Consider the following 16,668-nt stretch of genomic DNA (forward strand, 5'->3'; position numbering starts at 1 on the left):
AACGGATTTGCTCTCTAGCGCCTCACGTTTTCAAATGTGCGCTGCAAGTTGTTGAACTACGGCAGGCGGTATGTGTCAAGATTCAAGAAGCTCACGTTGCCTTTTCAATTCTTTTTTTTGGCTTTTTTGGCGACGAGGATCCCTTCTCCTGTGGCGTGGCGTAACTATGGTCTTCCATTGCCAACAAAAGTGCAGGCCGTTCAGGCTGGTTCATACCAGAGAATGTCTAATGGCGTAGACTGGCTCTGTTTTTAGCTGCGTGCAAACGTGACGTCAGAATGGGGGAAAACGCGATTCGAAGTGCTTTATGTCCCTCTCTGCACTTCGTCGTTTTTCATAGACCGAAAGGACATGGCAGCCTCCATAAATCAAATCAAATCAAATGTATTTATATAGCACATTTCATGTACAAACAATTCAAAGTGCTTTACATGAAATAAAAGCATTGCAGCAGGGAGTGGAAGAAGAGCTTGCCCGCTCTATATAGATACAGACAAGTGATTCTTCACTCAGGAGGATAAGTGAGATTGTTGACAGAGATAATTTTACACCAATGAGGACTAATTTATGAATGAAAATGTTAATTTGAGCTAATAAATGACTTAATATATTACATAGTGTCCCTTTAAGAGTCATTGTGCCAAGTCCCGTAAAAATCGGACAATCTCTGTGACCTGAAATGCTTTTTGAAAGTTTTTGATAAAATTCAAAATGGCGGAAAATCTAAGTATACGCAAATAGAACTCATAGGACTCGTCATGATCCAAGGATTCCAACGATGCCTCATTTGTGAAATTTGGACCAAGTAGTCCAAAGTTATGCATTTGGATGCACTTTGAACTTTGATGTGTTGGTGGCGCTATAGAGTACACTCTTGGCGCATGAAAATTCTTGAGTTTTACTTTGGAACTGTGCTGATTACGTGTGCCAAATTTCACAACTTTTTACCATAAAGTTCATGGGGCTGCCATAGACTTCAATTGCAGAAGAAAGTAGAAGAATAATAGGAAAAGCAACTCACACAATGTTAGAATCCAAGCATTTAATCTGTCGTTTTGTCTCCTGCAGTTCACAGCGACCAGGCAGAGATCGCACGGTTGCTCTTCAGTGACACGTGCCATGAGGTATCATCACTTTCCACAGCAGCCAGCATCCAACACGGTTTTGTTTAGTTATCCCTCTTCTCCCCCTCATTCATGTTCTCTTTTCTTTTCCAGTTGAATGAGTTGTTGTTGTGTAAGAACTGTTTCTACCTGTCGAACGCTCGGCCAGACAACTGGTTCTGTTACCCCTGTGTGAGTATAAACAAACCGGCTTCGGCTGGATAAAGTGCAACTTTCTCTGGGACTTAGTTATAAGATGTGGTTTGGATGCACTTCTTCTCCCTGAATCCATTTGATCTTGATGAATCGGGACTGTTTAGGAGCTCAGTAGTGGGTGAAGCAGATGTTATTTTAGCTGTTATTTCAGATTTTATTTTAGCTACGTTCACACCAACATTGGGCGGATTCTGTCGTTAACGTTGACACCTTTTGCATCGTGTGCTTTTTTCTTTTCCTGTGCAGACCCCCAATCATGACCTGGTGTGGGCCAAGATGAAAGGCTTTGGCTACTGGCCGGCCAAAGTCCTTCAGCGGGAGGACAACCAGGTGGACGTTCGCTTCTTTGGACATCAGCACCAGAGGTGGGCACAGCTGGACGACTCTCCAGCACCACTGTTCAATTCAGTTTTATTTATATAGCTCCAAATACAACAAATGTCATCTCAAGGCACTTCAATAATAAAGTCCAATTCAAGCTAATTGGAATTTAATTCATTGTAATCATAATTATTTATAAAATAATCTAATTCGTTCATATAGAACCAATTCAAAAACAGTTTCCCAGATAAGGAAACCAACAGATTGCAGTGAAACTTGTCTTCAGTCCAATCTCCCGTCCTGAGCCTGAGGCGACTGTGGAGAGAAACGACTCCCTTTAACAGGAAGAAACCTCTGGCAGAACCAGAACCAGGAAGGGTGGCCATCTGCCTCCACCAGCTGGGGTTTGAGAAGACAGAAAAGAGGGGACAACAAACACTGTAACACCATTCAAAGGATACCTGTTGGAACAGGGAAACACAGGTTAATGACCACAATAATGTCACATGTACATAATATCATTTGAGAAATTAAACGGGGGGAAAAAGAGAGTAAAGTGAGGAAAGGTGTGACAGATGAGGCCCCCCAGCAGGCTGGGCCTATAGCAGCTTAACTATGGGATGTTTCAGGATCACCTGAGCCATCCCTAACTATAAGCTTTATCAGAAAGGAAAGTTTTAAGCCTGGTCTTAAAGGCAGAGAGGGGCCTGATAACTGAAGGCTCTGCCTCCCAAACTGGCAGCTGGTTCCACAGAGAGGGGCCTGATAACTGAAGGCTCTGCCTCCCAAACTGGCAGCTGGTTCCACAGAGAGGGGCCTGATAACTGAAGGCTCTGCCTCCCAAACTGGCAGCTGGTTCCACAGAGAGGGGCCTGATAACTGAAGGCTCTGCCTCCCAAACTGGCAGCTGGTTCCACAGAGAGGGGCCTGATAACTGAAGGCTCTGCCTCCCAAACTGGCAGCTGGTTCCACAGAGAGGGGCCTGATAACTGAAGGCTCTGCCTCCCAAACTGGCAGCTGGATCCACAGAGAGGGGCCTGATAACTGAAGGCTCTGCCTCCCAAACTGGCAGCTGGTTCCACAGAGAGGGGCCTGATAACTGAAGGCTCTGCCTCCCAAACTGGCAGCTGGTCCCACAGAGAGGGGCCTGATAACTGAAGGCTCTGCCTCTCAAACTGGCAGCTGGTTCCACAGAGAGGGGCCTGATAACTGAAGGCTCTGCCTCCCAAACTGGCAGCTGGTTCCACAGAGAGGGGCCTGATAACTGAAGGCTCTGCCTCCCAAACTGGCAGCTGGTTCCTCAGAGAGGGGCCTGATAACTGAAGGCTCTGCCTCCCAAACTGGCAGCTGGTTCCACAGAGAGGGGCCTGATAACTGAAGGCTCTGCCTCCCAAACTGGCAGCTGGTTCCACAAGAGAGGGGCCTGATAACTGAAGGCTCTGCCTCCCAAACTGGCAGCTGGTTCCACAGAGAGGGGCCTGATAACTGAAGGCTCTGCCTCCCAAACTGGCAGCTGGTTCCACAGAGAGGGGCCTGATAACTGAAGGCTCTGCCTCCCAAACTGGCAGCTGGTTCCACAGAGAGGGGCCTGATAACTGAAGGCTCTGCCTCCCAAACTGGCAGCTGGTTCCACAGAGAGGGGCCTGATAACTGAAGGCTCTGCCTCCCAAACTGGCAGCTGGTTCCACAGAGAGGGGCCTGATAACTGAAGGCTCTGCCTCCCAAACTGGCAGCTGGTCCCACAGAGAGGGGCCTGATAACTGAAGGCTCTGTTGGGAAAATAACTTATAATGAGATCTTTAAGATGTGATGGAGCTCGTTCTGCTTGATAAAACTGCTTTTACTCAGTTAAACTATCTACTTAATGACTTTTCTGTTCCCGACTGGCCAAACAAAATGTCCTGTGAACAATAGATTGGCCGTCGTGCTCTCAGGCTGCCACCTGCTGGGCATTTGTTGGGTTTCAGGGAGATAAACGCCAGGCTGTGTTACGGGTAGTTGGGCCGGCTGCATTGCTCTGACGGTCCTGCCTGGTTCTCCTCTGCAGAGCCTGGATCCCCGCAGACAACATCCAGGACATCAAGGTGAGCGTCCAGCAGCTGCAGGTGAAGCGCAGCAGCGGCTGGAAGAAGGCGTGCGAGGAGCTGGAGGTCTACCAGCGCTTCCTGAGGGAGGGGCGCTTCTGGAAAATGAAGATGGAGGACGGCCCGCTGCCACACCAGCAGAACCAGAACCAGAACCAGAGCCAGAGCCAACGGCAGCAGCAGGAGGAAGTCGGCGGGAGGCCGGAGCGGCTGGAGCGGACGGACGAAGCAGAGTCCAGCATCTCCTCCACCAGCAACGAGCAGGTCCGACATGTGAGTGCCACAAAAACACAAATCTGCTTTTCTTTTCTGGACCCGTGAAGTTTTATCGGCATTCGGCAAAACAAAAAAAACAAATTATTTTGACGATGAATCAGCTGTTGTGTGCATTTCTGTCACGGTGCATGTTAAACAGGAACAAACTCGACTTTGTGGCTCGTTTAAACTTCATCTGAGGTTTTCAGGCCAGTTTTCTCTGTCAGAACTTTATTTAAACAGCAGCTGACGATGCTGCAGACTCACTAAAACACACATTAAACAACACGTAGGCTGTGTTCGAAACCGCATACTACATACTTACATACTACATACTACATACTGCATACTGCATACTACATACTGCATACTGCATACTACATACTACATACTGCATACTGCATACTACATACTGCATACTGCATACTACATACTGCATACTACATACTGCATACTGCATACGGCATACTGCATACTACATACTGCATACTACATACTACATACTGCATACTGCATACTACATACTACATACTGCATACTGCATACGGCATACTACATACTGCATACTACATACTGCATACTACATACTGCATACTTACATACTGCATACTACATACTGCATACTACATACTGCATACTGCATACGGCATACTGCATACTGCATACTGCATACTACATACTGCATACTACATACTGCATACTGCATACTACATACTACATACTTCCATACTGCGTACTACATACTACATACTACATACTACATACTACATACTGCATACTCATCGATCAGACAGTATGCAGAGCGTTTACCCACAATGCATTTCGCTCCTGCCCGAGCCGAAATCAGCCGGTCTGAAGCTGATTTCTCTTAAGCTCTAAACTCTGTAAACTTTAGCAACATTTGAAACATTTTCAGGAGAGAAAGTAGTCGTTTAGATCCCCAACGTGTTGAAAACCTGACAAAATACCGGCTATTTACAATTTTGTTCCCACGAATTCGGCGCTACTAAAGCTAGCCGCAGTGAGCAACGCACTTCCTGTTATTTTCACAAAATAAAATACTCGTTGCCTTTTATCACAGGGAAAGCCATTACCATACAATTGGTGCTTTTGTTTTGAAAACAGGAAGTGAACCTACCCTCGTTGTAGCTAGCTTGAAACTGCCGTTTTGACAGGAAATGAGGATCGGCGACGTCACGTTACGTTGCATCTTGGGTAGTTTGAGTATGAGTAGTAACCTCATGATGCATACCCAACATTTAGGAGAATCTAGTATGCATCCGGGAACTTAAAAAATGTTAAAGTTAGTATGAGTAGTGGGAGAATTATGCGGTTTCTAACACAGCCCTTGTTTGTACTGAAACTTTCTTTAAAACAAAAGTTGTTCTTCTTCTTCTTTTCCTCTTCTTCTTCTTCTTCCTCCTCATGGTGGTAATATGATAAATTGCACAATCACGAATCGTTTTAAAGATGATTTGAAGTAGTTTTAAAGGTCTGAAACGTTTACGTTTACAAAGCGAAGAACTCAGAATATTTCCATATTCTGTCTGTATTTTGATATAAAAAGAAACTCATTTATCCTGCATTCGTGTCTCGTTTTTTTGTTTATGTTTAATGTCTGCAGCTCAAAGGAAGTCAGGAGCCCAAGGCGAAGAAAAGCCGCCGGTCTCAAATAGTCGAGCCCAAAGAGGAAACCAGTGTGAGTAAAACAAAAATGTGTTTATTGTTTGATTCTAAACCAAAAACTGAATAAAAATAACTACATGTGAAGAGTTTTCTGATGGGAGAGGGTTAGGGTTAAAACAAAAGGGACAAAACACCAAAATATAAAGGAAGCATCGATGATTTCTGGTTGCAAATAATTCAGCAGCCAATGAAAGTGAAGCGGGAACCGAGTGAAGCTGGAACAGAGTGAAACGGGAACCGATTGAAGCGGGAACCGAGTGAAGCGGGAACCGAGTGAAGCGGGAACACAAGTGAAGCGGGAACCGAGTGAAGCGGGAACACAAGTGAAGCGGGAACCGAGTGAAGCGGGAACACAAGTGAAACGGGAACCGAGTGAAGCGGGAACACAAGTGAAGCGGGAACCGAGTGAAGCGGGAACACAAGTGAAACGGGAACCGAGTGAAGCGGGAACACAAGTGAAACGGGAACCGAGTGAAGCGGGAACACAAGTGAAGCGGGAACCGAGTGAAGCGGGAACACAAGTGAAGCGGGAACCGAGTGAAGCGGGAACCGAGTGAAGCGGGAACACAAGTGAAACGGGAACCGAGTGAAGCGGGAACACAAGTGAAGCGGGAACCGAGTGAAGCGGGAACACAAGTGAAACGGGAACCGAGTGAAGCGGGAACACAAGTGAAGCGGGAACCGAGTGAAGCGGGAACACAAGTGAAACGGGAACCGAGTGAAGCGGGAACACAAGTGAAGCGGGAACCGAGTGAAGCGGGAACCGAGTGAAGCGGGATCAAAGTGAAGCGGGAACCGAGTGAAGCGGGAACCGAGTGAAGCGGGATCAAAGTGAAACGGGAACCGAGTGAAACGGGAACCGAGTGAAACGGGAACCGGGTGAAAAGGGAACCGGGTGAAACGGGATCAAAAGTGAAACGGGAACCAAGTGAAACTGGATCAAAGTGAAACTGGAAGGTACTTCAGGACTTTTCAGGACAGTTTTTAGTTTTTTAGTTTATTTCATTCATCAAAAGTTCAAACAAAACAAAAAAGAAACACTAAATCTGAATAAAAACTGATTCTATTCTTCTATCACAAGCTGTCGATCATCTTTAAAGTAATATTCCGTCAGTGATTTGCACAGAACCTTCATGGTTCTTTTCCAGCTTGATTTAAACGGTTCTCAGGTCTGAATAGTTCTATAAAGATGGGACGGAGCCAGTGGAGAAGCAGCAGAAAACAGATTTTTTTTTTTCCCCTAAACCCGTCCCATTCAAGGACCGTTAAGGCCGGTTTATATAAGACCCGGAGGTGCCGACCCTCAGAATAAAAGCATGAACCTCTGATCTGCTGTTTTCTGTGCCACAGAATGTCGCAAACCTTTGTCTAAAAGCCATGACTGACTGTCTGACTCTGCGTTTGAACCCTCTTGGCTCCACCAGGACCCGGAGCCGGAGATGGAGGCGGTCAGCTCCAGCCAGGAGATCCCGGTGTCCTCGGCGCCCCAGCAGCCGGAGAAGCTGTCGGTGTCCACGCAGACCAAGAAGGCCGGCGGGGGGTCGCCGCGCACGCTGCACCGCGGCACCCAAACCAACAGCGACGTGGCCTGCCAGAACATGTGCCACGAGAAGTACACCAAGGTCTTCAACGACGTGAAGGAGATGATGAAGGCCGACAACAAGCGGGAGACGGAGAGGGTGGTCAGGGAAGCGCTGGAGAAGGTAAGTGGGACGAGCGTTTTTAAGGGCCGCGGCGGCGAGCCGGCGCCTTCTGACGGCGTCTGTCCTTCCAGCTCCGCGCCGAGATGGAGGAGGAGAAGCGGCAGGCGGTCAGCAAGGCGGTGTCAGCGGCTCAGGCGGAGATGGAGAGGAAGTGCAAGCAGGTGAAGGAGAAGTGTAAAGAGGAGCTGGTGGAGGAGGTGAAGAAGCTGGTGGCCCAACACAAGCAGCTCGTCTCCCAGACCAAGAAGAAGCAGTGGGTGAGTGATCGGCCGAGTCAGCCGATATGCTGACGATACTCAACTTTATTTATAAAGCCCTTTAGAACAGCCGTGGCTGAAACAAAGTGCTGTACGTGAATATCAACACGAAATATAAGGTAAAAACAATAATAAACAATAACAGAAACAGAGTCTCATGCTGGGTTAGAAGCCAGGCAATAAAAATGGGTTTTAAAGGGACAGTTCGCCTCTTTTGACATGAAGCTGTGTGACATCCCATATCAGCAACATCATTTCTGAACATCTTCTTACCCCCTGCTGCGTCCTGTGAGCAGAGTTCCAGCCTCGTTTTGGTGTTGATGAAGGTAGTCCGGCTAGTTGGCTGGGGTTTAAAAAATAAAGCGTTTTGCTTCTCAGAACAATATGCGTTCAACAGAGTAATACATTTGCATCACAAAATGGTTCTCCAGGAAAAAGTCAGACCTCACAATCGCTTGGCCCTATTTTCTCTCCCTTCGTATCACTGCCTGCTGCCGCCTGCCGACAGCCGCGCCTGTTACGGTGTTTGCTGCTCGGTCTGCACAGCAGGCAGTGATACTTTAATAATTTTACAATAATGGTATGATATTGCTAGTATGGGATGTCATACAGCTTCATGTCAAAAGAGACGAACTATCCCTTTAACTTTAGCTAATATTGCTACACATGGATGTTTCAACTGTAATATTTTACTGATTTTAAATGGTTATTTGGTGCTAAAACAGCCTTTTTTGGCCCTTTTTTGCCCCTATTCCTTTAACTTTAGCTAATATTGCTACACATGGATGTTTCAGCTGTAATATTTTACTGATTTAAATGGTTATTTGGTGCTAAAACAGCCCTTTTTTGGCCCTTTTTTGCCCCTATTCCTTTAACTTTAGCTAATATTGCTACACATGGATGTTTCAGCTGTAATATTTTAGTGATTTAAATGGTTATTTGGTGCTAAAACAGCCTTTTTTGCCCCTATTCCTTTAACTTTAGCTAATATTGCTACACATGGATGTTTCAGCTGTAATATTTTATTGATTTAAATGGTTATTTGGTGCTAAAACAGCCTTTTTTGGCCCTTTTTTGGCCCTATCCCTTTAACTTTAGCTAATATTGCTACACATGGATGTTTCAGCTGTAATATTTTATTGATTTAAATGGTTATTTGGTGCTAAAACAGCCTTTTTTGGCCCTTTTTTGCCCCTATCCCTTTAACTTTAGCTAATATTGCTACACATGGATGTTTCAACTGTAATATATTAGTGATTTAAATGAAAATTTGGTGCTAAAACAGCCTTTTTTGGCCCTTTTTTGCCCCTATCCCTTTAACTTTAGCTAATATTGCTACACATGGATGTTTCAACTGTAATATTTTAGTGATTTAAATGGTTATTTGGTGCTAAAACAGCCCTTTTTTGCCCCTTTTTTTGCCCCTATCTCTTTAACTTTAGCTAATATTGCTACACATGGATGTTTCAACTGTAATATTTTACTGATTTAAATGGTTATTTGGTGCTAAAACAGCCTTTTGTTGGCCCTTTTTTGCCCCTATCCCTTTAACTTTAGCTAATATTGCTACACATGGATGTTTCAACTGTAATATTTTACTGATTTAAATGGTTATTTGGTGCTAAAACAGCCCTTTTTTGGCCCTTTTTTGCCCCTATCTCTTTAACTTTAGCTAATATTGCTACACATGGATGTTTCAGCTGTAATATTTTACTGATTTAAATGATTATTGTGTTATTTGCTGCTAAAACTGCCCTTTTTTGGCCCTATCCCTTTAACTTTAGCTAATATTGCTACACATGGATGTTTCAACTGTAATATTTTACTGATTTAAATGGTTATTTGGTGCTAAAACAGCCCTTTTTTGGCCCTTTTTTGCCCCTATCCCTTTAACTTTAGCTAATATTGCTACACATGGATGTTTCAGCTGTAATATTTTACTGATTTAAATGATTCTTGTGTTATTTGCTGCTAAAACTGCCCTTTTTTGGCCCTTTTTTTGCCCCTTTCAGTGTTATAACTGTGAAGAGGAGGCCATGTACCACTGCTGCTGGAACACCTCGTACTGCTCCATCAAGTGTCAGCAGGAGCACTGGCACGCCGACCACAAACGAACCTGCCGCAGGAAGAGATGAACAAGCCCCGCCCCCCTCTGACCTCACGCAGCACGCCATAGGCTCTCGCCCCCCCTTCCTCCTGTCAGTCAGTGTCTTCAACCAACACACACATAACACAGTTATCCCTCCCGCCTCTCTCTTCGCCCTCCTGAAAACTTTGTGGACCCCGTGTTCTCCTGCGTGGCGAGCAGGTGTTATTATTTAACGCCCCCCCCTCCGTTATTGGTATGATTTTCCTCCTTCCTTCCTCCCCGAAGTGCAGATTTGGTGTCGGATTGTGTTATTTAAGCGTGTCGGAACAAGTGAGCATTAACTGAAAACATTTTGTTACCTGGATTTTTAAAAAAAACTACGACTTTTTTCTTACTGTAAATGCAACAAACACATCATAAATCCTACAAAAAAACATTTAGCGTAAAAAAACAAAAACTCGTTCCGCTTTCATACAGAAAACCGTTTAAAAACCAACAAAAAAAACTGCATAAACGTATTTAACTGTGGACAAAAATCCTTTTTTTTTTTTTTCCATGAATCTATTGTGGTGAATTGCACCTTTTTATCATTTCTACCTAAAAAAAAAAAACCTTTTCGTCCTCGAGTCGCTCATTGGAAACAGGGTCACGATGTCGGCCTTAGAGATGCCGACCGGTTATCTTCCATGTTTGGTGATGATCATAATTAATATAATTCTGCACTCGTTTTGGGTTGTTTTACTGTTTAATTTGCCCTAAATTGGGGAAAATGTCACGTTTTCCTGAGCTGGATCTTGGAGAGGTCACACGATTGATTTTAAATTTCTTTTTTTTTGCACATTTAATTTTTTTATCAACCCCCCCCCCCCCCCCAAAAAAAATGCCAAAAAGTTATTTGTTGAACCTTCCTGAGAAGATCCAGCAGGTCCTCGTTTCCTCCGGCCCGTCGTCAAAGCTGATGTATATTTTTCATTGGTGTCATTTTTATAGTGATGTACACATGGAATCCATCTTTGTTTTTTTGTTTTTGTTTGTTTTTTTATTAGAGTGACTAGCTAAGAGACTCTTTTACTGCGTATGCTGTTGTTGGTGGTCAGTGCCTGTTTTCTTTTCTCATCCTCTCAGCTTCCAGCGAGGCTCACGTGCATGTTTATAGCTTCATAGTTTCGTCTCTTTTCCGTTTTGTGGCGGTGAAATAATGATAAGAAGAAGACCGGATGGACCGATATAAAAACCATGTGCAGACGTGAACGATCAGCTTTCTCGTGTTCGGAATCACACTTTGTTTTAAAAAGGGGCGATGAAATTGCCGGTTTGTGATTTATTTAGTTTTTTTTCCTCCTTTACCTCAGATATTATGATTATTAGGAATTTGTTTACAGCCAATCCGGTTTCCTATTGGCTCCCACCTGATCTCATGAATTATGTGAAACTTTGACCACATTCTTCACCCCCCTCCGTCTCTCATATATTTTTTTTTAGCTTTTTCTTCCCGTTAAAGGATTCAAATGATTACAAATGTCAGAATTGAAGGCTTCTGTTTGGTGTTGAGTTTCATTAACAGCAATTTAAAGCAGAGACTAATCTTGGCCCGTGTTTCTTTTGTTGTCAACGGTTCAGATGAACCGATTCTCGTTGTTTCCGACTCGTTACGTAGAAGATGTGAATATAAGAAAAGGTTAAATGGGGTCAAACTAAGTAATTCCTGAGGAAGAGCTCTCTCCATGTCCAGGTTTGGGACCACTACTTCTTCTTCTACTGAATTACAGCAAATACGGCGCCGTTTCCTCATCATCGTGGCTTTAAAACGACGCCCTCTGATTGGCTCGGTTGCCTAAACCTAACCAAACGAATACGATTCGTATTTTTTGCACGGATTCAGCAAACTGAACGAGTGGTTAATTCGTCTTGAACTGGTCTGGTCTCCTTTAAAGGAACATTTCAGAGCTTTGTGACTCGGTAACAATGGAAACGCTCAGTTTTTTTGAGTGGTTCGCCGTTCTTCTGTGTTTTCTTCTGGAATCAGTTGGCAGCAAGAACAGCACGAAGCAGGATTGTTGTACAGTAAACTAAAATAGTGTTGTTGTTTCTAAAGCTGTCCATCGTTTGGATGATACGCAGTTAACTTTTGTTCCAGGTTTTCTGAGGCTTTCTCTTTAAGTGTATCACTTTAAGATGTAAACATGTTAATTGTACATGACTCAGATTCGCTCTTCTTCTTTGGTTGGACGTTCGGCCCTTCCCGTTTCTTGGTTCGTCCTTCCTAAATTCCAAGGAAGATTAGAGGAAAAACGGGCCTTTAAAAAAAGGTCAAAACACGTTGACGGGAAGCGAACGGCGTGTTTAAATTCGGTTATCGTGTCACAGTTCTGCGCATCCTCACTCGTGAGTTCCCTCCTCCGGTAGGCCTGTCACTTTTTCTCACGAAAAGTCCGAAAAATGCGTTTAAATGTGTCCAAACGTTCAACCTGGAAGTGCTTCAGGCCATTGGCTGATCAGACGGATTGGAGGTAGTTTGCCTTGGGAACCAGCAGAGGGCGTTTTTAGCATCGTTGACCCAATGCTAACCTCTCGGTGAAACAAGCTAATGTTGTGTTTGCTAAAGTAATCTGGGAAGCTGTGTTTGGAAGTATTTTGGACTTTGACCATAAAGATGAGGTATTTCGTATTATAGTCGTATTTTCTTTTGGGGAAAGGCGGGTTTCAGGAGCTTATGATGGAGCCACGATATGAAACTAACCTGCCACACGTTTAGTTTTAGCCTGCGTTCGGTACGCAGGAGCAGCCACGATGTCCTCATAAAGCTGGGAAAAGTGACGGCCCTACCTTCAGTCTCTCTCCAGTTTCAGGAATTCAAACATCCTTCCAAAATAGTTCAGAGAAAACCAGTTTTTCCAGGGGAAAGGCAGCAGAGACCAGGATGCAGAAAGCAGAATACGTTCCTCTGAGCGAAAGAGTTTTAGACTTTAAATCGATGACGTGGATTAAAGATCCTTCCTTTGGGTTTTTGGGGAAGTGGAGCGGGATGAATGGTCTCAGGTCACAGCGTCTATCAGACATCCGGATTTCCTTTTTGCTCGTACTCGGTCACAGTTCTCTCCTAAAAGTCTTCTTCATCATTGCACTACATGTAAATACGATGCCACCCTGTCAGTTTGCCCTCCTTCGTGTTCCGTGTGCACATTGTAAATGAATTCCCTCTGTTTTCAGATGAATTCCCTGTTTTCAGATGAATTCCTTTTGTTTTCAGATGAATTCCTTCTGTTTTCAGATGAATTCCCTCTGTTTTCAGATGAATTTCCTCTGTTTTCAGATGAATTTCCTCTGTTTTCAGATGAATTCCCTCTGTTTTCAGATGAATTTGCTGTTTTCAGATGAATTCCTTCTGTTTTCAGATGAATTCCTTCTGTTTTCAGATGAATTCCCTCTGTTTTCAGATGAATTCCCTCTGTTCCCTGTTTTCAGATGAATTCCTTCTGTTTTAAGATGAATTCCCTCTGTTTTCAGATGAATTCCTTCTGTTTTCAGATGAATTCTCTGTTTTCAGATGAATTCCTTCTGTTTTAAGATGAATTCCCTCTGTTTTCAGATGAATTCTCTGTTTTCAGATGAATTTGCTCTGTTTTCAGATGAATTCCCTCTGTTTTCAGATGAATTTGCTCTGTTTTCAGATGAATTCCTTCTGTTTTCAGATGAATTTCCTCTGTTTTCAGATGAATTTCCTCTGTTTTCAGATGAATTTGCTCTGTTTTCAGATGAATTCCTTCTGTTTTCAGATGAATTTCCTCTGTTTTCAGATGAATTTCCTCTGTTTTCAGTGCTCCGGATGACTGTCGGTGCTAGTTTTGTACCATGTACAGCTGCGCTCATATCGGCAGGTGTGGTTATTTTTTTTAAAACTTTTATCTGAAACACTCTGCACCTTCCAAAGTGTCCAAACATTTCCCAGCTGTCCTGAATGTCACGTCACAGCCAATAAAAGGACCTCAGCCCCCCCCATAACCCTCCCAATCTGCTGTTTTTATATTCGTCCATCCAGTCGTGACGGTTTCGCTGCGTCTTCTCATTCGTTTCATCCGTGTCTGTGAAACCTTTTGATGTCATTCCACTTTGTATCTCTGGTTTTTTACCTGCATGAGTAAAAGGTGTGTATCTCCAGCTCCTTTTTCTTTTCTTTTTTTATCCCCTCATGCAAACTTAAAAAAAAAAAAAAAAAAAGGACGTAGTTGCGCTCCGTCAGAGTGATGCAATATGACAATGTTTTTATTTTGTTTTATTTTATTTTTACTGAAACTTCCGTGCTTTCACACGTGTGTTTTCTGTCGGGGAAAAAGTGAGAAAATCGATGAGATGGTTGACCCATAACTGGACGTTTCACTGCTCTTATTCCGGGGTGTTTTAGTATCAAATACTGCGCGAGTGCTACATGAATCCCACTTGTGCTCAAAGTACATTTAACAGGAATAAAATCGGCGTAAAAGGTTCTTTCGTTCTCACTTTTTTTTTGTAGGTCAAGATCTTCTGTCCACATGTAAACTATTAACCATGTCATCATTTTTTTTATGCTCTCAACCTTCGTGTTGACACTTTAGCTAGCAATATGTATATAAATATATTCTATGTGCTAACATGGAGGAAATAAATGTATCAACAAGTCCCCGCGGCTCCGTTTGTGTTACTTTCGCCGAGCTTTGACCCTTTAGTGGAGCAGAAGACCTTAAGCTCTGAAACCGTCCTGTTACGGTGGATGATGTTGATCAGCCGGAACTACTTTCTGCTGAAGAAGTAGTTCCTGTGAAAAACTGACACCAGTAATGGTGTTTCTGGAGAGGCTGTGGAGTTTAATCTGAGACGAAGAGAAGCTGCAGCTGAAGGTAAGAAAGCTTGATTTAAACTCTGATTTAAAACTGTCTGCTTTAATGTTTGAATTCTGGCTTCGGACAACGTACCTTCTGAGGGTTAGAGGGAAGAAGAAGGAAGAAGCTGGAATGTTTTTTCAGTTGAAGCAGAGGGAAACGATGCAGCCAAAGAATGGAAATCACTGGACTATGTTGCCTACTTTTTCTTTTCTGACCGACTTGGATTATTTGAGGATTTCCCGACTGAAAAGCAACATTTTTCCTCCTTCAGGTTCTGGTTTTCTGACAGGTTCAGTCGGACTGATCCGATTGGTCCGGACCGTTTTCAGTCGAATTGATCCGGACTGTTTTCTGATCATGCCGCTGAGTGGAAACTTCCTCTTCCACATGGAGACTCTATTATGTCTCTTTGTTACACATAAAAGATGGACGTTGCCAGTGAGGAAGTATATGACAGTCGGGGTTGTAATGGAGTCCTCTCGGTCAGCTTCTGATGAAGTACTGAGGAGCAGATTAACTAAGCCGGTTAAATCGGTGTGGTGGCTTCTCATAAACGGATCATCTCAGTAATGACCAAAGCAGTCGGTCAGTGCAGGTTTCAGATGTTTCCCTGCTCCAAACACACCTGCTGCAGATCTAAACAATCTTTGAAGAGATCCGATTCATCTGAATCAGCGTCTAAAACCTGCAGGACGGCGGCCCTCCAGGACCCTTATTATCTGTTAAATTACTTCAGTTTAATTACAAATCTGTTATTTTTACGGTTCAGCTGTGATCAATAATCCAGCAAACCTTTTGGAATCAGCAGCTGTCCACATCTGCAGACGGCAAGAATAGAAACCTGGGATGGTGTCGTTCCAGATGTGTTAAGTTAATGACCTGAGAAATGAAAAATCATGAGTTTTCTCCAGTTCAGTCGGAGCAACGTGGCTCAGATTCTAATATAAAACAGAGTCTCTAACTTCACTCTCTCCTTCCAGATGTGTTGGACGAATCCTCGGCTCAGCAGCACGAAATTTAAGATATATATGTATGTATGCAACAGAGCCAGATTAGATTTAACAGGTTGAATAACAGCTTGTTAGTAAATATTTAACCCAAACAATCTTTTACTGTTGAGGCAGCGCCACCCTCTGGCCAAAAGCAGAACTTCAGGCTTTTTAACTCGAGTTTTCAAACCAATTGGTCGTGTCCACCTCTCCTTATGAGCACTTAAAGGGACAGTTCGCCTCTTTTGACATGAAGCTGTATGACATCCCATATCAGCATCATTTATGAACATTTTGTGATACGAAGGGAGAGAAAATAGGGCCAAGCGATTGTGAGGTCTGACTTTTTCCTGGAGAACCATTTTGTGATGCAAATGTATTACTCTGTTGAACGCATATTGTTTTGAGAAGCAAAACGCTTTATTTTTTAAACCCCAGCCAACTAGCCGGACTACCTTCATCAACACCAAAACGAGGCTGGAACTCTGCTCACAGGACGCAGCAGGGGGTAAGAAGATGTTCAGAAATGATGTTGCTGATATGGGATGTCATACAGCTTCATGTCAAAAGAGGCGAACTGTCCCTTTAATTCTAATATCGTCCCGTCACAAAAGTTATTTTCAGTTTCCTCCAAACCTTAAAAACAAGACAAACTTCTGATGTTTTATTGTCAAAATTGTTGAAATATTTATTTAAATGAAAGACATGATGCCAACTCAAATAAGACATTTTAAAACCTTTCTTTAAAAAAAACAAACGGGACATACATTTTGTTGATAAGAGGAAAAAACGGTGAAGAAAGTGCTTCTTTTTTTTGTTTCTTAAAAAAAAAAAAATCCTCATGTGGTTGAAACTGGAACATTCTCAGCTGACTCTGCAGCTCTTTATCGAGCCGAAGGGTCTCTGATAAAACACGATTATCCTGGTTTGACATCACTGTTCGAGCCCTGAATGATCTGTCCGTGTAAAAAATATGAAGGACTCCCCGCTTTGATATTTACAGTTGCAGCTCTGCTTCCTGGGAAGCTTTCAGACGGAGTCGATGCACCGTCTGAAGGGTTTTATACCAGTGAAATGAAACGACACATAATTTCCCACCGATTAAC

The 16,668-nt window shown here is 43.4% G+C and overlaps 1 protein-coding gene across 4 annotated transcripts in view; it reads left to right on the forward strand.

The window, feature by feature from the left end:
• zmynd11 (zinc finger, MYND-type containing 11) overlaps window positions 1-13,161 on the forward strand; it is a 45,879-nt gene extending 32,718 nt beyond the window's left edge. For 3 of the 4 annotated variants that reach the window (XM_075482651.1, XM_075482654.1, XM_075482652.1), the window contains 8 exons: window positions 1,069-1,124; window positions 1,218-1,295; window positions 1,566-1,684; window positions 3,688-3,997; window positions 5,604-5,678; window positions 7,090-7,368; window positions 7,440-7,625; window positions 9,638-13,161. In XM_075482651.1, coding sequence (XP_075338766.1) covers window positions 1,069-1,124; window positions 1,218-1,295; window positions 1,566-1,684; window positions 3,688-3,997; window positions 5,604-5,678; window positions 7,090-7,368; window positions 7,440-7,625; window positions 9,638-9,760 — 1,226 coding nt within the window. In that variant the 3' untranslated portion in view covers window positions 9,761-13,161. The remainder of the gene's footprint in view (window positions 1-1,068; window positions 1,125-1,217; window positions 1,296-1,565; window positions 1,685-3,687; window positions 3,998-5,603; window positions 5,679-7,089; window positions 7,369-7,439; window positions 7,626-9,637) is intronic. The other variant, XM_075482653.1, reaches the window with a different exon arrangement.
• The last annotated feature ends 3,507 nt before the right edge of the window (window positions 13,162-16,668 follow it).

This window comes from Odontesthes bonariensis, chromosome 14 (assembly GCF_027942865.1).
Source record: "Odontesthes bonariensis isolate fOdoBon6 chromosome 14, fOdoBon6.hap1, whole genome shotgun sequence".
NCBI lineage: Eukaryota > Metazoa > Chordata > Actinopteri > Atheriniformes > Atherinopsidae > Odontesthes > Odontesthes bonariensis.